Consider the following 25,052-nt stretch of genomic DNA (forward strand, 5'->3'; position numbering starts at 1 on the left):
CCGCAGTTATATCTTTTAAATATGCCCATGAGCACAGAATATTTGTAATTCTTTTATCGAATGGAACCCACAGAAAAACACACGGCATCAATACCTCTTTTTTTCATACGTGTCCACTCAGTTGAATGACTCCACAATCTCGTCAATAGCTTGTCCTACTGCTCATGGGCCCAACAAAAAAGTTGCACCTTTCTCGCACCTTCTTTCTCTTTTCTTTGTTTCTTCTCATGCCCTCCCAACTTTCTTGCCGAACCAAAAACCCAGGAGAAAGAAAAAAAAATTCCCCAAAGTTGCCAAATTGGAGAAAGATTTCATTTTCTTCCCTTTAAGCTTTTTTCGTTTTAAATCCAAAGTTGTGATGGGGTAAATTTTATTGATCACGCCTTTGTTCTTGAGGCAACAATGATAAAGTACACTCTTTTTTTTTCCTCTAGTTAATTTTTGATAATATTGTTAATATTTTCTAGCTAGTTGTTTGTTGTTTTTTCTGAGCTCCACTTCTTGTGCAGATAAAGATTAACAAAACAAAACAAATACCAAATGATTTGTATCAATTCAATGACATATCCAAACACAAACTCAAACTAAAAATTCATTAAGTAAGGCAAATATATATATATATATATATATATATTCCTCTTTATCATCACCTTCTGCCTATATTTTCTCTCTGCCACGAAGTCAAACATTGTTGCTGGAAGCAAACTCAAAGTACAATCAAGGTTGAAGAGCAGAAAATGAGAGAAGTAGAAAAGCATGAGAAAGAGAAACATATAGAGTTAGAAGGAGAGAGAATATGAGAGAATGAGAAAGAGAGAAAAAAGTCGGTGACTGCAAAAGTAATTTCATTTTCTAATTTGATAGGCCCTACAAGCTGACACTTCAATGTCAAGTAAGATTAGTATTACTTCACATACGCTTCAATTGACATTATGTGTGTCTCCTTCAATTCCAATCAATGGATTTTAATTGAACGGATACAGATTTTGTGTACCGGTAGTCCCAAAACAGTAGTGCACAGGAGAAACTCCCATGAAATAATCTAAAGAAGATGTAAATGTTTATATTGACATTCAGCGAAAAAAAAAAAATGGTGATATTGACGATATGTATTAGAAATACATGACCAGAGTTGAACGACCTGGTTTCTTTTTTTCTGTCTGAAGCGCGTTTACTGTTAACTTAAAAAAAAATTGGAATTGAAGAAAATAATGTGTATTAATTGCTCCAAAGATATCTAGCTGCATATTATTTGAAAGTATAGCAAATTTTTTTTTTTTTTTAGCTATTGATGCAATTTAATGCAATATCAATTTTGCTTTTCATTCAGTAGAATTAAAAAAAAATGAACTATTTTATATCAAAAAGTGTCAATTCTAAATTTTTTTTTTAAATTGATGTAATTTTAATTATATCTAACGAACAAAAAGTGTCTTATCAATAAAAAGACATTATCAGAAAGTGTCTTATCAAGGAATAAGAAGCGTTATTGTTAAAGTTTGTTAGTTCCTTTCTTAGCAAAGGGAGTAAAAATAATGCTTAGCTAGATAGATTCCTTTGAAAAGATATGAAACAATAACAATTCCATTCACATACTATGCAATTGACCTAAATGCACTTGTTACTTATCACAAATTGTAATTTTGTAAGTCTTACATTGTGAATATTACATGACAATTAATTAATAGAATAAAATTTACCTTACCAAAACATACACGTGTCAAATAATTCAATAATGAACTGCTAAAAAATTGATGCTATATAAAGAGTTAATTACGTCAATCAAGATCAAAATTTTCTCAAGTTAACTTAACGATGAATTCATCTTTCACCAGAAAAAGGTATTGAGAAAGTGACAGCACCATTGAGAGTTTCTTTCTCAAGGAAACGTAGTAATCATGAATTCATTCAAAATTCAACAAGCACATCCATTCGATGTTTCTTCTTTCCCTTTCTTCTCTAATTAACAAACGTGAAAGTTGAAAGTTCACAAACTTCTCTTACATAGAAAAATGTTTAACCCTAAAGGTAGTTAAGAGAGAGTTAGTACTTCACCTAAGCATGATTAACCTAAGCATACTCATGCATGATTAACCTGAGCAATACTTAACTATCAACCAAATATTACAAATGACTAAAAAGATTATTACCTAACTATACCTACTTTATCTCAATTTTTTATTTACAGCAGTAATAATTTGTTCTGTTCTACTGTATCTGATGTATCATATGGTGCATTTATGAATTTTTTTTTTAACTCTGCAAACTAGATATCGTAAATAGTAAACACAAACAAATCAACAGAAGAAAAATATTTCAACTAAAAGAGTAGGACTTAAACCAAAAGGTCATGATTAGTTACTAGAAAGTAATTAGTTAGACTTCCATTAAAAAAATTGGGTACTTCTATGGTAAGAGTTCATAATGATAGTACAAGTTTGTGACCATTAGATTTAGTTGAAATCACATTAAAATGATAAAATATACAAAACGGATAATTTCTTATATATATATATATATATAATTTGAAGAGAATTTTTCTGATAGGATCAGAAAAAATTGATTACCGGTAATTTTCTACTAACCACAAAGGAGATTTTACGAAATTATCGACAACAAAGCTTCATCTATACTCTCTTGACTATATGAGTTTGGAACAATATTTCAGCAGTGACAAGTCAATGTAAGTTGTGTCATGTAATGTGAATGAATGAATGACATTCCTTACGTGTAGCTTTTGTATCTTCTCTTTCTTTATATACGTATTAAAAAAGTTTCTTCTCAACTTGAAAGATTAAGAGAGTGAAAAATGGCAAACTTTGTATTCTTGAACCTTCTCCTGGCTTTTTATCTCTCTTGTATTTTTTCTCTTTCAAATGCCCAAAATGCAATCCAATTGCCATTGAAATCTGTGAATTTAGGAAATTGGCTTGTTATTGAGGGTTGGATGAAACCTTCTCTCTTTGATGGAATACCCAACAAAGATCTCTTGGTATAGTAGAACTATATCAAATTATCACAAATTACAAAACCCTTTTTCTTTTTCAACTTTTACTTTTCAAATTTGGTCTTAAGTTTTTGTGACTCTCCACTTGGGAACTTTGAAACATATACCAAACTTTTATTCTTTACCATCTTTAATTTTGTACTCAATTTTTTTTTTATTTTAATCCTTGGAAGGATGGAACTCAAGTGCAATTCAAGTCCGCGAAGCTGCAAAAGTATCTCTGCCCGGAAAATGGAGGTGGTACTGTTCTTGTCGCGAATCGCTCCTCTGCCTCTAGTTGGGAAACTTTTAGGGTATGTTCTTAATGTTTTTCTTTCAAGTTAGTCAATTAGTACCACATCACAAAAGTTATATGCATTTTTTGTCTTTTGGAGTCCTGACTTTTCTTTATATAATGCAGCTATGGAGGATCAATGAGTCGTCATTCAATTTCAGATCGTTTAACAAGCAGTTTGTGGGATTGGAGAATCAAGGACAAGGAAACACACTGGTAGCAGTTTCAAACGACCCCGGAAATTCAGAAAATTTTCAAATTGTAAGGAACGATGCTGATCCAAATCGAGTGCGAATCAGAGCAGCAAATGGTTTATTTCTACAGGTACAATTTCCATATTTGCTCAACAAGATTGTTAATGTACGAATTTCTCCAAGAATTTGGTGTACAATGTGTGCTCAATGACTGATGACTAGTGGCATAAGTGTCATAAATTCTGTATTTTTTTTTGTTTTTGGTTCAAATTAGACACAAACAGAAACACTAGTGACTGCAAATTACGAAGGCTCGACCTGGGACGATAATGATCCATCGGTTTTCGAGATGACGATAGTATCTACCATACGAGGGGAATACCAAATCTCAAATGGATATGACCCGGAAAGAGCTTCTCAGGTTTTGCAGGCAAGATTTCTTCCAGCATTTCTTTTTTTTTTTAGCAGAAACTATTATTTCTCTCTTTGGGTAAAAACAGAGATTTTCAATGTCACAATTAATGATTTAATTTGAGTACACATTACATATTACAGGATCATAGGAACACGTATATTACAGAAGAAGATTTCAGTTTCATGTCATCCAACGGTCTGAATGCTGTGAGGATTCCTATTGGTTGGTGGATAGCTTATGATCCAACGCCGCCAACGCCTTTTGTTGGGGGCTCCTTGCAGGCCTTGGACAATGCTTTCCAATGGGCACAGTAAGTATATATAATAGGTGTTAATAATACATATATATATATATTATTCAAGGTTTATATTGGTTAGTTATATTACAAGCACAAATTCATGTGACACTCCGCTTTTAGATTGTGTTCCCCCTGGAATCACTTTTACAATAATTTCTTAGTATAAACTTTGTTTGCAAAAGTAGCAACAGTATACAAGTTAAAAGGGAAAGGGAACTTTTAAGTCGGTTTAAGTCTCGTTAGGTGTTATTATTTTAACCGTCGAATTATATTTTTAACATGAAAAATTAGTTATGATACCATTAAAAACTTAATCCAATAATTTAAACAACAATTCATACCAGTAGTTAAAAGAGACATGTTTTAGGGCTCGTTTGGTTCGTTGATTCGAGTTTTTAACTCGAGTTGAGATGTGACTTTATGTGAAAACTTTTTACTGTAGTAAAAAAGTTAAATGTGACTGTTTTTTAGAGATTTTTACTGTAATGAAACTCGGATTCTAAATTCAAATCGGTGAAATGAACGGGGCCTTATTATATAAATTCCCTTACTTAAAATGACTAACAATTTTGAGAAGGGCAAAAACTGCATTTCAAAATTAGTTACTGGTGCATAAACTCGTGGACACCTAGAAGTGATTTTTATTCATTAAAAAGAAATTACAACAATCCCACAACTGACCCAAAGACCAAAGTCACAAAGAGCAAAACTTCTTGATTGACCTATATTACTTATATATATATATATATATATATGCATGCAGAATGTATAATGCTACAAAAAATTAAACTAAATTTGTGATTTCAATGCAGAAATCATGGGATGAAGGTAATAATTGATCTACATGCAGTACAAGGTTCGCAAAATGGAAACGAGCACAGTGCCACAAGAGATGGGTTTCAAGAATGGGGATCAGATTCCGACATTCAAGATACAGTAGCAGTCATAGACTTCCTAGCTGCAAGGTCCTTTTTACACCCAAAAAAAAAAAACACACCCTTTTTTACAAAAACTATATTTTAAAAGACATCTCCTCCTATCATTTTCTTACAACTCTAGAGCAGTTTAACAGTTTAAGTACGAATTCATGACTTTCATGACTTGGATTGATTTATTATTGTATTTTACGATTAATTTTGACAAATTAAAATAGGAGCTTTAGAGGACGTTTGAAAAGAGGATTCAGACCCTGATTTGAATTATAGTTCGTGGCTCATTACAGTATTTTTTTTTCATAATAAATACACATAAAACGAAAATAATTTTAATCAATGAACCAAACGTCTCCTTAGATGTTGAATATCTTATAAGCGGTGCATTTTTTTATAATTATATTTTGTCAAATCACATCAAAAAGCAAAACTTACAAAACTTGATTGAGATCCAATAACATCAAAAAATTGTTTTTATCTCCGTTGAAATAAAACCCCATTATTATATTTTACGTGAATAATAGGATTTTAATCTTATTAGAATAAATAGGAGGACTCTAAAAACATATTTAGTACGTATTTCTAATTAGTATTTTTTCATAGACAGCAAAAAGAATAAATAAATAATGTTTTTGAAGTTAATTCATATTAACATCTTGAATTATACATGGCATTTTTCTAGTTATCTTCATCTAGAAGGGAAAAAATAAGATTACATAATACTTTTTATTTTTTATTTACAAGCAGATATGCCAACAATCCAAGCCTGGCAGCAATAGGGTTGATGAACGAGCCCATGTCACCGGGGGTCACTCTAGAAACACTCATCAGATACTACCAAATGGGTTACAATACAGTGCGGAAGTACACATCGAATGCCTATGTGGTCCTGTCGAACCGCCTGGGACCCGCCAATTCAAAGGAGCTGTTGTCGTTTGCTGGAAGTCTGAGTAATGTTGTCGTTGAAGTTCATTACTACAACCTCTATTCGGAATCGTACAGGAGGATGGATGTACAACAAAACATTAACTTCATCTACCACCAGAGATCATCTGATCTAAGTGCTCTTTCCGTTCCCAATGGCCCACTTTCTTTTGTTGGTAAGTGATTCGGTAATTGTCACATAATTTGGTCATGACAATTAGGTGACATGTGGTTAATTAAAAGCGGAACTTATAATATCAAAGGAAAATTTTCTTGCCCAAATTTAAAAGTTAATGGATGCGTTTAGAATTGATTTTTGAAAATATTTTTGCGCATCTTTTGAGGCACAAAAATAAAAATAGTTTGCAAATCGTGTTGTTTAGCCGATGTTTTGAAAACGAAAATGAAAACAAAAAACAATAATGAGAATGATTTTTGTGAAGCAATTAGAAAACGGTTAAAAGTTGTTTTCTTTTTTTATTTTTATTTTTTAGTATTTATCAACAATGTTTAATTTACTAATTAAAAATTATAACCAAATACGATTTCACTTTTCTATTATACTCAAAACAATCTCTTAAAAAAAATAACCAAACATAATTTCAGAATCGATCTCAGAATAATTTTCAAAACAATCTCATTTTTATTTTTATATTGAAAACGAAATTATTTTGAAAACGACACCAAACGGGCTGAATGTTTTAATGAACACGACAAGGCATGCCCCGATTGTTATTCGGAAGTTTAGTTTGCTCCTATAAATTAGCTCATGCAACGTGTGTGGAGCTCTTCTGTCTAAATTTTAATACTTATCATTGATTTGATAGCACTTTATAACACTTTGTTAAACTTAGTGGATAATTTGTCAAAATTGAAAATGATGGGGATCCATTGCCAATAGAGAAAAGTGAAGGGGTAGATGTGTCAATATGTCTTTCTTTCTAATACATTCACATTGTCATTATTTATGGCTCTTTATTATTTTTTTTTTTGGAAATAAATGGAGCATGTAATTAGGTGTTAGCATTTTAAAGTTTAGGTTAAAAAATATTTAGGAATTTAAGAAAGGGAAATCTCGAGGAATACCCCGTCATTAGAAATGTATAAAGATTTATACTCTTTCTTAAACGCGATAAGAATACCATAAGAATGCTATAGTTCCAAGAGAATGTCTCAAAACTAAAGAAGTGAATAAAAAAGTTGGGAGTCTTTAATTTTCTATATAACAAGGAAAGTAGTTGAAACTTTATTCAACAAAGGGTCAACTTTTGACCAATTTAGAGTGGAATTACAAATTTTAGTTATAAGTGAGAACGAAATTTTTTTAAAACGTAATCTTAAAAAAAATAGGATAGAGAAATTAAATTTTAAGGTCTCGTTCATTTCACCGATTCAAGTTTTTAATTTTAAATTTTTACAGTTAAAAGCTCTCAGAAAATGCCACATCTAATTTTTTTTGATACAGTTAAAAATTTTAAAAAAATATCACATTTCAACTCGAATTGAAAACTCAAATCTATTAAGCGAATGAGGCCTAAATCTTGATATTAAAAGCGTAGATGTGAATTTATCATTAAATTATGCTTGCAACAACCTACATGATTGAAATTTTCACAAAAGTTACATACGAACTTTATCTAATCTGTCCCTCATTTATGCTCTCTAATAACTCCTATCAGCTAATCCTTCTTCTACAAGATTTGTTAAGCAAACAAGTGTTAGTCGTAAGTTGATGCCTTAATGGGAAAATTTTGTAGGGGAATGGAGTGGAGAATTTGGGACACCAGTTAAGTCAAAGGAAGACTACCAAAGGTTTGCTGAAGCCCAATTAGATGTCTATGGACGTGCCACTTTTGGATGGGCCTTTTGGGCTTACAAGTGTGACGCCAACCTCTGGAGCCTCAAGTGGATGATTGAGAACAATTACATAACGCTCTAGATTTGAATTTGAGAAATTTTGAGGAATGCCACGAAAATCATGATCCTCTGGATTAATGCCATAGACATTGAAGTGTTGGTTTTGTGTTAGACTAGTCAAAGGTCTAACGACAAAGAAGTTGTGGCATGCCACCTAATTTTCTTTTTAAAACTCAATGCTCGTTTTCTAGTTTTCTCATTTACATATGACTTTTACAATGAATAACATTAGAGTTCAGAATGGCCCTATTCGTTTCACTTTCACATGTCTTGAAGATGTAATGCCATTTTCTTCAGGGAATAAGCAAACGAAAGCTTTTCGGCATTTGCCCTTCTAAGAATATTATTGTTTTATCAATGAGATAATACTGCTTTTATAAAAGCTTATATTGATTCTCCCAGTGACGGAGCCAGTATTTCACTTTATTAGAAGCGTACACTAATTTTTTTTAACAAATTATCTTAATAGGGACATATAAGAAAATATATTTATTTTAGTGATGATATATATTATTTTAGTGGAGATTTAAGTGTAAAATTTTAAAATTTTTAAAGGTAATATTTAAAAAAAAAAAAAAACTTGAATGAGGGCGTCTGTCCCCACTCATCTTCAAGTGGCTCCGCCACTGGATTCTCCTGTATTAATTAAATGCTTCAACTATTTTTGAACACCTTGTATCATGATCAAGATTTTAGGTGCAGTCATATTGATCCTCCTGTATTAATTAAGTGCTTTAACTATTTTTGAACACCTCGTATCATGATCAAGATTTTATATATGATTTTATTTATATCACGTGCCTAATATTGGTCTATAACGCGACCAAATTAAGAACTTAAGTCGGTTATCCTATTCATGTGGAAAGGTGTTTTGGAAATAGCCATAAATTTCACTTTCGAATTTTGATTAATATTATTCGTGAAAAAAGCATAAATAGATACATAGACATAAACAATATAATATGACGCTGTCAATAAATGATAACAGTAACAATTTTAATTGTTGGACTCTGTCTGTGACTGTGACTACTATATGAGCCAAATATGTAAGAAGACTAGAAAAAGTATAAATAAAAAACAATATAATTTTATTATTATGAATAATCTCGGGATCTTTATATATTAAGCGAATCATAATTAATATCCCTCTTTGATGACCAAAAGAAGTAAAGAACCGCGGGCGAGTGCAGAGAATTCGTGGACGACAGCTTTACTAAAACCCCTGCATGGTAAAGGAAGAGAAAGACTACCACATACCTTCATTGTCGATCAATTGCACACCTTTTTTTTTTTTTTTTTTTAATTTTATCTTTCCCTTGCTTTTCTTCTTCTTCTAAGACTTCCCTGTTATCCTAACCAAAGTTGGAGAATATATATTTTTTTATATAATTAAGATGGAGAACACTTTAATTTAACTTAAGTTATACTACTAAAAAAAAAAGAAGAAGAAAAAGAAAAGAATGAAAAGAGAGAAAAAGCACTCCTAAGTTATAAAACTATTTTTCTCTTCCTTTTGTTAAGAAAGTATTCATTTCACATTTGTAATTTATACTTTTTTTATGTCCATTGGATCGAGTTACATATTGTTGGTTAATCCACATAATCGTCTAGCATGATATGAGACGGGCACGCTTTTAGCACAACGCTATTCTTTAAGCATGAGGGCCACCACGATGAGCATGATACTTAGATTTACAAAAATTATTAGGTTTAGAGTCCATAATTCACCTGCATAATCTGCCCATTTTCCATCTCTTTTAAATCAATATGTAAAGAGAGAAAATGAAAGCAAAAATCTTTTAATATTTAAGAAAGGTTGTAAATTTTAATGTTTTCTCACTGGAGGGGCTTTTCTACGGATTTCTCATTGTTTACTTGCATGTCAACATTTTGTAGGTTTTATGATGTCTAAAAGCAAAAATACATAGATTACATACACATCCAAGACATCCACTTGTTTCATTGGGTGCTATCCCGACTCACTCTCATCATTTGCAGAAGAAATTTTAAAATCTACTAATGTAATGAAAATGCCTTGGACCAACTATAATCGAAGGATGTAACAAATTTTAGGGTCAGTTTAATAGTATTGTAGATTTTAGAAAAACAACTGTTAGCTGTGTTGAAAAAAAATAACTGTTTCAAAAAGCAAGTGAGTGTTTAGTAAATTGTAATTATACAAGTATAAATTCTAGGGATATTATGAAAAAAAAAAGCTGTTACAAAAAACAGCTGAGTGTTTTGTAAACTGTAATTATACAAATATTGATTCTAAGGGTATTATGAATATTATGAAAGTTTTATTAATAGTACTTTAAGATGATTGCCGCACAATCTAAAAGTCAAAGTTACCATTTGGTTGCTTTTGATTTTGACTGTAAATTCTTTAAGAATTACTTTTTATAATTTTTACCAAACATAAATTTCAACTGTAGATAACTAAAAAATTAATTTTGGACTTTAAGAATCACTACTAAACATACCCTTACTGTAAGACATACTAGTCAAAATGCAAACTTGTAGACATTCTAGAAAGAAAACAACACTCTCATTAAACTTTATATATATATATATATATATATATATAATTAATGGCATCGTTCATTTCACTGATTCGAGCTTTTAGTTTTAGGTTTCTACAGTAAAAAGCTCTCAGAAAATATTACATCTAACTTTTTCTGCTAGAGTGAAAAGCTCTCAGAAAATGTCACATCTCAACTCGAATTGAAAATTCGAATCTGTGAAGTGAACGGAGCCAATATATATGTAGCATTGCAATTTTGGTTCCTACAAGCAAGAAATATGCCAAGTACCTCCTTATTTAAAAATTAGAATTATTTTTTAGTGTTTTTTATACTTTTGAGAATATAGGTGTTTCTTAGAGCACGTTTGGTATAAGGGATCTAGAACCTAGAACCATGATTCTGGTTCAAACTATTGTTTGTTTATAAAAAGTGGTTCTGATTTGAACCTATAATCAGTGTTTGGTTTAGATGGTTCTGATTTAAGGTTTGAACCCTAATGTGATGTTTTAAACCATAATCACCCTTGATTCTAAAACCACTTCCCTCTTGATTTTAGATGGTTCAAACCCCTGATTCTGATTCTGGTTTCAGAATTATGATTTAGATCCAAAATCATACATTATAATTCTGATTTCAAAATCAAAACTAGAATCACTTTAATTTAAATTCTCATACCAAATGAAGTCTTATTTAGTAGTCGTCGCATTTGTGTTATTTTTTTAAGAGAGAAAGAGGAAAATAGGCCAAGACTTGAGATAAATTAAAATTAATAGGCCAATAGTTTACATAAGTTAATAAATAGGTCAAATTACTGTTTTCGTCCATAACTTGTCTGGTTATGAACCATAACTTGACAAGTTATTGTCTATAATTGTCCATAACTTGTCTGGCTATGAACCATAACTTGACAAGTTTGTCCATAACTTATCTGGTTATGAACCATAACTTGACAAGTTATGGCCTATTAATTTCTATAACTAAAAATTGGCCTATATACTTTCTTAAGCTTTTCATATTGGCCTATTTTCTACTATTTCCCTTTTTTTAATTTAATTTAATTTTTAGTCAGATTTAATATAAATTTAACAGCTAATAAATAATGAATACCAGTATTATTAAAAAAGATAAAACACCAAAAAAAGTTCCTTAAAAATTTAAATAACCAAAATAATATAAGGGAAATAGTAGAAAATAGGCCAATATGAAAAGCTTAAGAAAGTATATAGGCCAATTTTTAGTTATAGAAATTAATAGGCCATAATTTGTTAAGTTATGGTTCATAACCAGATAAGTTAGGGACAAACTTGTCAAGTTATGGTTCATAGCCAGACAAGTTATGGACAATTATGGATAATAACTTGTCAAGTTATGATTCATAACCAGACAAGTTATGGACGAAAATAATAATTTGACTTATTTATTTACTTATGTAAACTATTAACCTATTAATTTTAATTTATCTCAAATCTTGGCCTATTTTTCTCTTTCTTCCATAATATAATATGGCAATGCATTGCAGACAAGGAGAGAGGAGAGGATGGTAGGGACTAGAGCTGGAACTTTGGACGGGCCGCCCGCGACCGCCCAAAAAGCCCAAGTTTTTGCCCGAGCCCGAGCTGCCCGAGAAATTTGGGTCGCCCGCCCGAGCTCGAATTTCACCTTGAACGGGCCACGGGCTTGTATTAGGCGGCCCGAGCCCGGCCGGGCGGCCCGAGCCCGCCCGAATTGCCCGAATTATTTAAACTTTTTTTTTAATATTAAGTTATTTTGTGTTAAAATTTATATATATATATATATATATTACAATTTGAAATTTGAAATGAACACACGAACTATATAAAAAAATTCTTTCTTTATTAATTTTTAAATTTATAATTCATGATTACTTCATTAAAAACTTTACCAAGAAAAACCTAATTGGGATAAAAACTTGGCAAGGAAAAAAGAGTGCAATCATATTGTGACGAATTACAAATTTTACAAACTTACAAAGTTATACAATTACAAATACAATGTCAAAGGTAAATACATATTTACAAATTACAAATTTACAATTTAATTTAAAGCTAAAGGATCGTCTTCAAAATTAAATGTTAATCGATTAAATTCATCGATCCATTATTGGCTTGCCGGTGAAATTGTATCTTGTAAATGTTGATCGGCCTGATCCCAATCCTTAATGCAAACCAAGGCTTCAATCAACATTGAGTGACTGGTCTTTTAAAATAGAGATCATCAAATAGCGATGAAGTTATTAAACCAAACCAATCATTGAGTGACTTTTGATAAATTATCAATTTACTTTGGTATGCAAGTAGAAAGTTACTTTGATATAGAGTCACAAAGAGAGTGAAGAAAGTTGAAGAAAAAAGAAGATAATTAAGAGGATGAGGAGAGATTGTGAACAGAAAAATAGATAAAGATAGAAAGAAGAGTGATATAGAATAGAAAAATACGAGTATCTATAAGAACAAAACCGGTATTATATAGAAACAACACTTTTTAAAAATAAAGAACAATAAAAACGTGATGGCAATGTGTTTCTTTCCTTGTGTATATTGTTTTTTGAGGAATCATTTTATCATGTGATTGATTATAAAAAAGGGTCAAGAATGTGAAAACTGAAATATTAAACTGCTAAAATAGGAATTTGCTCTTTCTATTAAGGAATTGTGTGTTTACCTTAATTAAAAAGTTAAAAATTTAAATAACAAATATGAGCATTGGGTCTAGTGGTATGATTCTTGCTTTAGGTGTGAGAGGTCCCGAGTTCGATTCTCGGAATGTCCCAATTTGTAGCAACTAAAATTTTCAGGCGGTTTTGGGCAAATCGGGCAAGTCGGGCTTCGGACAAAATTCGGGTTTTCGGGCTTATTTTCGGGTCGGGCAATTCGGGTGGGTCGGACATGGTCGGAAAATTCAAAAAAATTTCGACGGACGGCGATATAGGACGGTTAGACGGCGGCGGGCAAGAGAATTAGTGTCAAATTCAGACTGCCTGAGCCCAAACTCAAAAATCTAACTTGGACGGACGGGAGATGGGCTTGCCCGCCCGAGCCCAAAAAAATTCGGGCTTCGGCGGTCGAACTTCCAACACTGGTAGGGACTCGGAGAAACCAATGCAGCAGTGGGCCCACTCATTGCCACGTAGACTCCAATCACCCCCCTATTTTCACCATATATAAATGAAAAACAATTCTTTGGGAGAGTGAGTAAAGAGTAGCTCAACGACAACAAGTTTTGTAATCCCCTTTCTCTCTCCTATTATTTCTCTCTCTAACTCTCACACAGCGAGCGAGCTTCAACCCCACTCGTTAATGGCTGCCACCTCCAACTCCCTCCTCTCTCTCAACCCCTCCCCACAACAACCAACAAAAATGGCGTTCCTCCATTCTCACAGATCCATTTCCTTCCCCAGATCTCCTTTCTCCGCTTCCAAATTCCGCCACGGCTCCAATCTCGCTGTCTCCTGTTCTTTCAACGAATCCGACAGCGGACGTCCAGAGATTCCCATCGAAAAGCGTAAGTATAAACTATCTCTTCACATTTCATTTCGACGACGCAAAAATTGGTCTAATCTCCTCTAATGCCCCGTCATTTCTTGTCGTTTTTCCAGAATTCCCGGCGTTTCCGACGGTTTTGGACATTAACCAAATACGAGAAATCTTGCCTCACAGGTACGTCTTTTCAATTTTATTTTATTTTATTTTTGTTTGTTAAAATGCGTCGTGATTATTTTTGTGTGATTTTTTTGTTTTTTTTTTTTTTTGTAGGTTTCCGTTTCTTTTAGTGGATAGAGTGATTGAGTACAATCCTGGGGTTTCAGCAGTTGGAATTAAGAATGTGACAATAAATGATAATTTCTTTCCTGGGCATTTTCCCGAGAGGCCTATTATGCCTGGTGTTCTTATGGTTGAGGTACTAATACTGCTTATTCTATTCTTACTTGTCAGTTTAATAATATGCTTGTCTTTTTTTTTTTTTTTTTCTAATGCATTTGGGTTATTTATATTATAATATATCTGGCTGTTAAGTAAAATATAGAATTTTGTTAGTTTAAACCTACTAGTGTCAATATCAATGTGACAATCGCTGAGCAGTTAATCTCAAATTTGCAAATGCTAATATGCTAATATGTTTAGGTCTATATGGAAATTTTCAATGTAGACCATTGTGGATGTGCTCTTTCTGCAATTAAAATTTGGTTTTCAGTTTTAGGAGTTAAAGACATTCCCGGGACAAGAAAAGTTCAAAATGGTTCTCTTTGGTGATTAGTTTAAAATGGAAACTTGATGAAGTTTTCTTTTCTTTTCTTTTTTTTATGGAAACTTGATGAGGTTATACTAAGGATGATGCTCCTTAGATGTTTGGGTGTCAAACAAGAAAATGCCAACAAAATATTGGGTTTGGTTGGTATTACGATAGGGATGGGCAGAAATTGATCAAAAGTCGAATTTGAAGAAATTGTTATCATGTGAAATGGTTTTGTTTTGTTTTTCTTTTTTTCCCCCGTAAGGAACGATGTTCTGAAGGTTTGGGAAAGAATTTTTGTGCCGTCATGCTTTAGATTAATGTGAATGAATGCCTGCAATATTTAGGTTATATGAAGGAATGCAGCTTGAGGTTGTTACTAGTGTCATAATAATTGACCCAGTCCCTTGGATTATTGGTCCAACTAAACTTTAGGATGAGTTTGTTTCTACTAGGATGAGGTTGGCTTCATGTTTGGTCCTAAGTACACAACAATGGTAACTGATCCTATTCCATTTCTATGTTAATAGAACTTTTAGTCAATTAACTATAGCATAGCTACTGTTGGCACTCTCTATATTTCAACCATTGGGCACTCAGACTCTGTCGAAGCTACATATGCTGATGTGCTAATCTATCTCTCAAAATTATTTGACTTTTGTTGAGGTTCTTATGTCGATATCAATGCTGATTTTTTGGTTATGCTTTTCCGTACTAAAACTTCATTTTTTATAGTTATATTAGGCCATGGGTCAGGCTAAAAATGGGAGCTCGGTGGGTGTTGTTGCTGAGCATTACGGAGGATATTAGTGGGATTAGGAATCTGGGAGTATGAGAAGTACGAGTAGGAAATACATCAAAATTAGAATCTGAATGGAATGTTTTTATTTTAAATGAGACCATAGGAACATCTGTCTTGAATAGTTGTTGCAAGTACATTTGACACTCAAGGGGTTACAAGGGCAAGAGAGAGTTTGGTCAAAGGTGTTTAGTTCATTCTATGGGAGGAGTAGGATTAAGGAAGACCTTCATAATTGTTTCTCATAGTCTCATTGTAAAAGTTTTTTTTTTTTTTAATGGATCTAATTATCCGGGAAGTCTTTCTTTCCTTATGCTCTATGTAACTATATGAATCCCTGCAATATTTTGGGTTACATGGATTCATTTAATTTTAGGTCCTTACTAGCATTGGAATAACTGGCCCAATCTACTTCTGAATAAGTAAACTTTAGAATGAGATCATCTAGGATCCTTGCAAAGCTCTGGTTTCTAACTAATTATTATAGTTGTCATTTATAGATATATTGATGCCCATATACAATACACGTAAGGTTTGATTTGCTTGTTAGTTTTAATTCAAATACAATATCAATGGAAAAATTAATCCTATTCCATTACCATTTTATTAGAACTTTTACTTAAAGGTGGCATTTAATCATGCCTTCAGCTCATTTGGGTGCTAGGTCATGCACTTCGGATACTATATAGTTGCCTTGTCAAAAAAGGGGAAAGAGAAACTATGTTGTCATTAGGATAGCTGTAGGTTTCCGAGGATATCAATCCGACAGTCTGAGCCCCTGTTTTACACATTTAATGCTGCTTAAAGTGGTTCCTAGGTTTTTGTCATAATTAGCTGAATTCTGATTGCATCTTTTAGATCTTGGAGATCTTTGTTCTGAAACTATAATTTGTTATGAGGTTTTTATGTATGATCTCCTGCACTCTCCTTTCATGCATGATGTACCTCACTTGTTGTCTAAACACCATTAGTTCCCCATTTTGCTAATTTGGATGGGAAACATTTGTTCATAGAATTTAGCGTTGGTTTTTTTTGTTTTTTGTTTAGCTGCTAAACTCATGTCTCATAGTGCGTATTTCCTTCAAATCTATAAATTTTCCGAAGAACGCTATTTCCTTCAAGACTACATTGTTTAGTGCCCATGTGATTTTCATTCAAAGTGTTTATGAGATGGTTGCTTGGTCCAGGCAATGGCACAGGTTGGAGGCTTGGTTATGCTGCAACCTGAAGTTGGAGGCTCTCGCGAGAATTTCTTCTTTGCTGGAATCGACAAAGTGAGATTTCGAAAGCCTGTGATTGCAGGAGACACTTTGGTTATGAGAATGACACTCGTGAAGTTACAAAAGCGGTTTGGAATAGCTAAGATGGAGGGAAAAGCATATGTTGGAGGAGAGGTAGTTTGTGAGGGTGAATTCTTGATGGCTACTGGAAGTGAGTGAAGAGCTTATTATATTTATCTCATCTTTGTATGTGTTTCTTTCCTTTCCTTTCCCTCCTTTTTTTCCTTTTATATTGTCAATTTTATTTTGAGATTGACATGACTAGTTTAGTGATTTTGAAGGAGGTGGGTTTTGTGTTGAGGAATTTACATGACGGAATTTGTAATTTAGAGAGATCAATGCTGGAATTCACACCTTAAGCAATTTGCCAACCTTTTATTATTCATAGTGACCCATCTGGTCTCTATTTTTTTTTTTATTTAAATATAAATATTTCAGCAACACTTCCCTCTTTGTCTGTTCTTTTGAGATATGCTCTGTTTAAGGCAGTTCATAGAATTGCAAAACTTAAGGACCGTTTGACATTTCTTTTGCCATGCTTTTCGACGTTAGAAGAGGAGAAATAAAAGTTTTGATTTCGATTAGCATTTGGAATCACATTTTTGGAAGTGTTTCATGGGAAAAAAGATCACAAAAAATGATTTAGTTTTCTATTAAGCAATAAAAATGATTTAGTATTCTATAGGGCCAAAACTCCTTTAAAAACAATCTGAGCACTCACTGGAAGCCAAAATCAGCTTTTGAAGAACAAGTAGTTTTTAAGAAACCTGTTTTAAAAGCTGTTTACATTTTGATAATATATAATTAGTATCTATTTCTTTTGTAAAAATTTGTTGTATGTTTCTAATCTTATTTTATTATTATAGGTTGCAATCTTTATACTTCCCTTATTGGATCATTATACATGTGATTTTAGACAGTTTTTATTTTATTTTTTTACAATAATTTTAGACAGTTTTATAATAAAATGAAATTATAGACAATTTATAAAGTAATCACTAGTATTAGGATTTTATGTTATTATTCTAGAAAACGATGGCAAACACGGTGTCTAGCTCTAGAGAGTCCAGGAAAATTGGTGGCAATGATTGCTAATGCATTTAATTGGGTTTGAACTTGTTCTTGAGTTTTGAACTCTTTAAACATGTGGTCCTAACTAATTGGAGTTGGGCTATTAGCGTTCAAACGTTGGGACTCTTTCAGGATGTTCCGTAGAAAAATGCACAAAAAATGCCTCAAATTTCACGAGAAAACGATGTACTATTGGCCTTAATCAATAATTTCCAACCACTTGCGAAATAAGTGAGGAATATAATAATAAATTGGACAAATTTGTACACTTCATGACTTGAGATATGAAAGGGAGATGATTGCGCCTTTCAAGTTGATTTGTATTATGGCGGTGGAAGTGATATTACACCATAGTTTGTTTTTAATATCAACTCTATGACCATTATATATATATATATATGTATATATATATCAACTATGACCATCAAAACTGTGATGTGATATGAATACTGGTAGAACTATTTTTTTTAAATCACAACTGACTCATTAGACCTAAAATCATCTGATTATCTGATCTTCAGGGGATTCTTATGACCATTTTCTCCTCAAGGCTATACCCCATAACTGATTTGAAAACCACATATTATTCTACTCCAGTAGTTGAATCTAGAACTGATTGGAAAACCATATATTATTCCACTCCAGTAGTTGAATTTAGAACTTCTTTAATTTCTGAGGTTCAATTCATCCTATCCAAATCATGTATGAGCAACTTCACTGTAGAACAGACCAATTATGTGACTAAGACACTATTTTAGGTAAGAAGCGCCTACTAATGACATTGAGAGGTCGTGTTGCTAATTGTTGATTTTTTGTCAAATTAAATCAATTAAAAAATATGCCGCATTTTGTCGGAATAAAATTAATCAAAAATATATATATATATATATTTTTTTTTTTTCCTTTGCGGAAAAATTAAATACAAGTTTAACTCTTTGGTTGGTTCCTGATAAATTATTTCAAGCAGTCGTATTTTTAGTGTCTAATTTTTAATGGTTTGTTCGTTTCCATCTAAATTTTTAAAAAAAAAAAAAAATTTGAACTCAAGTTACAATTTTATTTGAGTTCATATTCTTTTGTAAAATGTGAGTTTGAACTTGAGTTTTAATTTGAATTTTAACTTGAGTTTGGGGTTAAAATCTGAGTTCAAGTTTCTCCTTCAACTCAAGTTTTTAAACTCAAACTCAAGTTAATGAACAATATTTTTTCTATTCTTAAAAACGCTATAATTTTTTCGTTTTAATTCCGATTGAGATGATTCTTTTTTTATGCGTTCACAATGAAGAGATAAATAAAACCTCACTCATATATCCTAAAATTTTTCATCATCATTGAGTTTTTATTAAAATACTATCTAAATACAAACTCAAGTTTTGACTCACACAAACACAAACTCAAAAAGATTCTCATCTCAAATCATAACTCAAATGTACACAACAAAACACAAACTCAAGTTATAACTCAAATTTAACTTAAAATATATACTGAACTCATCATAATTTAAAAATACAATCGAAGAAGTCCTAAGTGAATAGAAATGATCCTGAAATGTTCAAAAAGTTGTAACGTCAGTCCCCAAAACTGTTTTCAATCATTTAAAAAAAAAAAAACAACAATAATGGCATGTTATTACTTATTAGGTCCAAAACTTTCAAACTCGTACTTCAATCTTTTTTTTTTTTTTTTTGGGTACAATTACTCTCTAACATGAGACATTTTTCTTTGTTCAAGTAGTTAACACAACTCTGGTCGGAATTAAAGACTTATTTAGTTTATTGATTTGAATTTTTAATTTGAGTTAAAATGTGAATTTATGTGAAAATTTTTTACTATAGTAAAAAAATTAGATGTAATTGTTTATGAGAATTTTTTATTATAACAAAATTTAAATTTTAAACCCAAATCGATAAAATGAACAGATGCTTAATCTAACTAGAACCTTTTGATAGTTTAAAAAGCAATATAAACCGCGTGTTTTGGGATAGTTTAAAAATCAATTACCATAACTATAAAAATCTGGCAAATCAGAAACACATACCAATAGTATCGCAGATCCTTTTTATGAAGTTCTCTCTTTATTATATCATCATGTCCTTCCGTGCTTTGAAGTTTTTAATTGCGTGCACCGTCCACAGTCCACACGTCAATCAACAATCGTTGACACTACCAGCCACCCCAAATTAAAAAAAAAATCATATATTTTTAAAATAGTTATTTAAAATTGACAATCTTTAACGAGTATAAAAAAAAAAAAGCGGACCCTAGTGTCAAAGAGATTTTCGTACTATGACAGCGTTAGGAGAAAGTTTAATTTTATATGTATGCGGTCTTATTTTTCAAAGAAGAGGCCGTTTCTGAGATTCGAACCTTGAACCCCGGTGCAAACGCAAACGCTCCTACCACGGTGCCAAGGCCATGTATACTTTCATCATTATACATCTCCACAATAATTTTATATACAGTTTATCAAACACCTAAATTTTTACTTCTTGTATCTACAGCGGTTTTAAAAAAATATTTACCAAACACCTGTATATTTCTGGTCACAGTAACTTATTACTAACAACACAATAATAGACTAAATTTTTAACAGCACAATAATACTAAACTGGCCCTTATACTTATATGGATATATAAGAGTGGTCAAAACTTTCACGAGAGAATTGATTTTTTCTCAATGCTAGCTTTCTCTCATATCTCAACTAGTCATTTTTTTGGTCGTACAATGATAAAATTAATCAATTTTTACCGTCAAAAGTTTGAGTTGCTTTTATCATTAGCGCCTAACAATAAATTTTAACCGTTCTAATAATTTTTATTATTATTATATAAAGCATGAAAAAGCGTTGTACGGTACAACCAATCAGGGACAAGCCCTTCTCTTCTTTGTTCAAAGTGTCGTGAGCAAAGCATTAGAAGATATTGGGATCTATCAATGGCTATGGTGACATGGAGAGTCATGTCTTGTTATCTCTCTGGCTGCCAATTATGCGCCTTATGAGTGCATGTAGTATGCACAAAATATGTGAGTGGACGCAATGGTATGAGGAAAATGGTGTCCTTTATGTAGCCATCATAGGAGCCTTGTTTATCTCACCTTTTGAGTTGGTAGGAAACATCAATTATTGCTCCTCCATAAACTTAATATCTTGCCCTACAACCACACATTTTGTGCGAGCATTTTTTCAAGTGTGTGTTGGCATCTCCTGATTTGTTTTTGTTTTTTTTTTTTGGACCCTCCACTATTTCAGGTTTTGGACACTATTTTTTCTTATTTTGTGAAAGACATGCATGAGCTTCAATCTACATCATGCGCTTTGGTGTAAAGTCGTTTTAACTTGAATATTGGTGCTAGTGAGCTTTGTACTAGCAGATTGTACAAAATGGAAAAGAAAAAGGAGAGAGACTTTTTATAACAAAGATCAAATATTTATTTTTAGGGAGATTTTCTAGTACGTCTGATGTATTGATAGGTTAAGTTTTTTAACTGTTGAATCTGTGTATTTTTTGACTTTTATGTGATTTTATACAGATCTAACAGATAAAATACCGATATATTAGGGTACTATAAAAAAATAATAGAAATATCTAACAACTGTATTCACAACCAAATGGAAGAAATAATATTTCTTTTCAGATTTTTTTGATATACCATTTCGAATGACATGGTGTCAATGGTGAATACAAATTTTTAATATATTAAATGTCGTATCAATTTTTTTTTAATAAAAGCTAACAGTAAAAGAATGTCAACTAACATACAACATAAATAGGTATTACAAAATTGTTTAACAGAAAATGATGACACTTAAAATGTTTTAGAAATATCGAATAACAATTTGTACAAATATAAACCCGATAAGTACGAAAAGATGACATTATTAAATTTGAAATATATGCTCGTAGAATATTAATCGTTTTGAGGGAAAAAAATAAATACAAAGGTAAATTAATATTGATTTGTGGAATTTTCTTCCCTCTCTCTCCAACTTCTAATGATTCAATAGGTGGCTAACTTTCTTGATATTAGTTTCTAGAGGATGAATTATCTTAATGACTGCTTTGGTCGCACTGGGGTTTATAAGGACCAGCTCTTTACAAAGTATGATTTGATACAAAGTATGATTTGATTGAAAGCACCAAGCATTTTATCTCTTTTAATTCCTGTCCATTGGATGGAACTTCTTGATTTATTAATTTGTTGGTGTAGATTTACTAATACTCACACACAAGTGCTAAAGATGGTGCTTTGAGAATGTTTAGTTAATTTTATAGTAGGAGCAGACATAGATGGTAGAAAGTTGATCATTTAAAAGTTTTTAGTAGATTTGAACTTAAAAAGGATCTACCACTTGTAAATGTGATTTTTGGGCAATGATGCTTGTGGGTCCGTCTCATCACAACATTATATAGTTTCATTGGTTTCTTGTATTATTAATCCATTTTCTCACTTTTTCAAAAAAAAAAAAAAAAAGTTTTATTTTTAATTTAAACTATTAGCAGGAAACACAATAATTGAGACAAAGTGTTGTATAATAATTGCTCAAAATCTATATAATACGAAAAGAATAAACTTATAACATAAAATATTGAAAATGAGTGATCACCTCCCCCAACTCGTCCTGTGATCTCTAGTCCTACATTATGCACCTTGCCCTTTAGTTTTCTTTTAACTGTTTTTTTTTTCCCCCGAGTAAATTTGTACTTTTTCTTTTGAGTAATTAGCAATATTGGTCCCCCAATTTTTTATTAGATAATAACTTTATGAACGTTTTTTAAATATCGATCGATGAAATGATCTTTAAACTCTTAAAATGTTGATAATTAAAGTCTTATCACCTACCATCGTTACATTCTTTATGAAAACTCGTAAGTGACCTATCATGCAAACACTTTTTTTTAGTAAACACACACCAACATTAAAAAAGCTAAACCCAAACCCTAATACGAAGAGAGAACCTTCTACATAAGGAGAAAAATGCCGTCGCCAACAACTCTCGTTGAGTTCCCTCTTGTCGCATAACCCATCGCCAAATCTACGCCGTTCCTTTCAAATAAGACCCACCACAAACTTAGACTCTCCGCATTGTCCATGTTGTTGATCCTAGACCCTCCATGCTAACCTTTGTCTATACTGGAGCCTCTATATATGTTTGCCTTCATTGATCCCAAACTTTTCGCACATCCTCCCAGACCCTTCTCACCTCCTTCAATTGAACCTAGGCCCTCCTCGTCTCCTTCTGTTGATCTGGCCTCGTTGCCACCTCCTTGTCTCGAGGCTGCTTCTTCACACATCCACCAATTGTTCGCAACAGGTTTGAACTCACTAGCCAAAAAAAATAAAAATTTTGACATTTAACGTCTCAAACTAGACGACAGTTTTACAAGAAACCGCCGTCTAATGTACTGGCCGAAAACGCGAGCCAGTTGGCAAAATATTAGATGACGGTTTCTTGTAAAACTGTCATCTAATTTTATATTAGACGACAGTTTTACATAAAACCGTCACGACAGTTTTACATAAAATCGTCGTTTATGTGACTACGGAAACCCAAAAATGAAATTTAACCTCGAATCTGTCTATATTTTGAGAGAAACCCAACTCAAAACCTTCGCTGATTTCTCTCTCTGTTCCTGTGAGCCATATTGCCGCCACCCACCGCCCAAAAATCTCTCTCTCTCTCTCCATCTCTCTCGATGCCGCTGCTGCCATTCTCACTCTCCCTCTCTCTCAACACCGCCACTGCCATTCTCTCTCTCTCCGACTCTTACGCCGACTCTTGCCGTCGTACGCTCCAAGACGCCCCGGTGTTCGCCAAACCGCCAAGCGTCTGCCAACAACCGCCACTGTGGTCACCGAACTGCCAACAGCCGCCTCTATCTTCATTTTGGTCAATTTAAGTTATAATATTTTTTATATTTTAAATTTATAACTATAGATTAGATGGTGGTTATTTTCAATTAGGTTAGACTATTAGACGACATTTTTTTTAATATTATATGATTGTTAGGATTAGAACTAATTAATTACGTTTCTAATATTATTTGAATATTTGAATGTGAATGTGAATATTTATTGTATATGATTTAAGAAGTTTTAAGTTAGTTAGGTTACGATTAAGAATGAAACTAAATCTAAATTTAAGTTATTTAGTACATTTTTTATATCATTGATTAGGCCAGATTAATTCAATGTTGATTAGGTTAGTTACAAGTTATTTAGTTTAGGATTAAGAATGAAACTAAATCTATATATGTTGATTATATGTTGATTCTTAGAAATGTGGCGGACCGTGATTAGCTCGAGTAAGAATTTAATACCGCAAGAGAGTTATTTGGAGATGAAGGCACTATTAATGGGGCAAATTAATATGAACTTAGGAAAAGAATAAAATTTGACCCAGATGATGATGGGAAACGAAGGGCAACCATAACGTGTGGAGTTGCCAAAATGAGGGATAAAGGAGAAAGAATAGAAGTGTAATTTGATGAAAAAAATAACTCCATTGGAAAGGGGAATGAGCTACAAAGTTATGTCGGTGTTTTGGCATGTGAACATGTGCCAATAATAATAGAAGATTGGAGACATAAAGAAAATAAAGATAACGTGAATCGAATTTGGCATGATTGGTTCAAAGTTTTACAGTTCCAGAGACCGCAAAAAAATATGAGCTTACTTGTGCGGCGAAGATGATTTGGGACTTTAGGTTGAACCTATTCACGACCTTTGTAAAGTCATTAAAGGATAGTACCCAAGTCTTTGAACTCCTAAATAAAGTGGTTAGAAACTATTCTTCAATTACCCCGGTGCAATGGAGGAAGTTTGTAGAGTATAGACTTAGGTTGTGAATAGCATGACGTTCGATAGGCCGTTTTTGAAGAAGCATTTAAGAAAGAGGATCGTACAAGTATCCACATGAGAATACTCGTGGCGAATATAAGAAAGCATAGAAAGATTACGTAAATATTTAATTAGTTTTTTTTAATAATATTAATTACTTTTTGTTTGTATTACAATTTTTAATATACTTTTTAATTGAATGCGAGATTAATTCTAATTAATTTATAAAAACATTAAATAAAAAAACTTCACCTAAAAAAAATAGCAAAAAATAATAAAATCCTGTCTTCTTCCTCTTTACCCTCCAAGCGCAGGCCAAAATGG

General features: G+C 32.2%; 2 protein-coding genes across 2 annotated transcripts; both read left to right on the plus strand.

The window, feature by feature from the left end:
* Window positions 1-2,802: 2,802 nt before the first annotated feature.
* Window positions 2,803-8,208, plus strand: LOC21399646 (glucan 1,3-beta-glucosidase A). Its single transcript, XM_024161794.1, has 8 exons — window positions 2,803-2,992; window positions 3,181-3,300; window positions 3,408-3,605; window positions 3,750-3,905; window positions 4,031-4,200; window positions 5,001-5,153; window positions 5,868-6,220; window positions 7,802-8,208. Exons 1-8 carry the CDS (start codon window positions 2,810-2,812, stop codon window positions 7,981-7,983), a joined length of 1,515 nt encoding a protein of 504 aa, XP_024017562.1. The 5' UTR covers window positions 2,803-2,809; the 3' UTR covers window positions 7,984-8,208.
* A 5,503-nt stretch (window positions 8,209-13,711) lies between these two features.
* On the plus strand, window positions 13,712-17,253 carry LOC21399647 (3-hydroxyacyl-[acyl-carrier-protein] dehydratase FabZ). Its single transcript, XM_024161798.1, has 4 exons — window positions 13,712-14,008; window positions 14,103-14,163; window positions 14,260-14,404; window positions 16,724-17,253. The coding sequence occupies exons 1-4, from the start codon at window positions 13,804-13,806 to the stop codon at window positions 16,973-16,975; spliced, it is 663 nt and encodes a 220-aa protein (XP_024017566.1). The 5' UTR covers window positions 13,712-13,803; the 3' UTR covers window positions 16,976-17,253.
* The last annotated feature ends 7,799 nt before the right edge of the window (window positions 17,254-25,052 follow it).

This window comes from Morus notabilis, unplaced genomic scaffold, assembly GCF_000414095.1.
Source record: "Morus notabilis unplaced genomic scaffold, ASM41409v2 Scaffold841, whole genome shotgun sequence".
In the NCBI taxonomy this organism is placed as follows: Eukaryota; Viridiplantae; Streptophyta; class Magnoliopsida; order Rosales; family Moraceae; genus Morus; species Morus notabilis.

Excerpts from the sequence above, each read along its gene's own strand:
- LOC21399646 (XM_024161794.1), top strand. The coding sequence starts at position 2,810 with ATGGCAAACTTTGTATTCTTGAACCTTCTCCTGGCTTTTTATCTCTCT. Across the intron at positions 3,301-3,407 it reads CTAGTTGGGAAACTTTTAGG|CTATGGAGGATCAATGAGTC; the intron begins GTATGTTCTTAA and ends TATATAATGCAG. Across the intron at positions 4,201-5,000 it reads AATGCTTTCCAATGGGCACA|AAATCATGGGATGAAGGTAA; the intron begins GTAAGTATATAT and ends ATTTCAATGCAG.
- LOC21399647 (XM_024161798.1), top strand. The coding sequence starts at position 13,804 with ATGGCTGCCACCTCCAACTCCCTCCTCTCTCTCAACCCCTCCCCACAA. Across the intron at positions 14,164-14,259 it reads CGAGAAATCTTGCCTCACAG|GTTTCCGTTTCTTTTAGTGG; the intron begins GTACGTCTTTTC and ends TTTTTTTTGTAG. Across the intron at positions 14,405-16,723 it reads CTGGTGTTCTTATGGTTGAG|GCAATGGCACAGGTTGGAGG; the intron begins GTACTAATACTG and ends TGCTTGGTCCAG.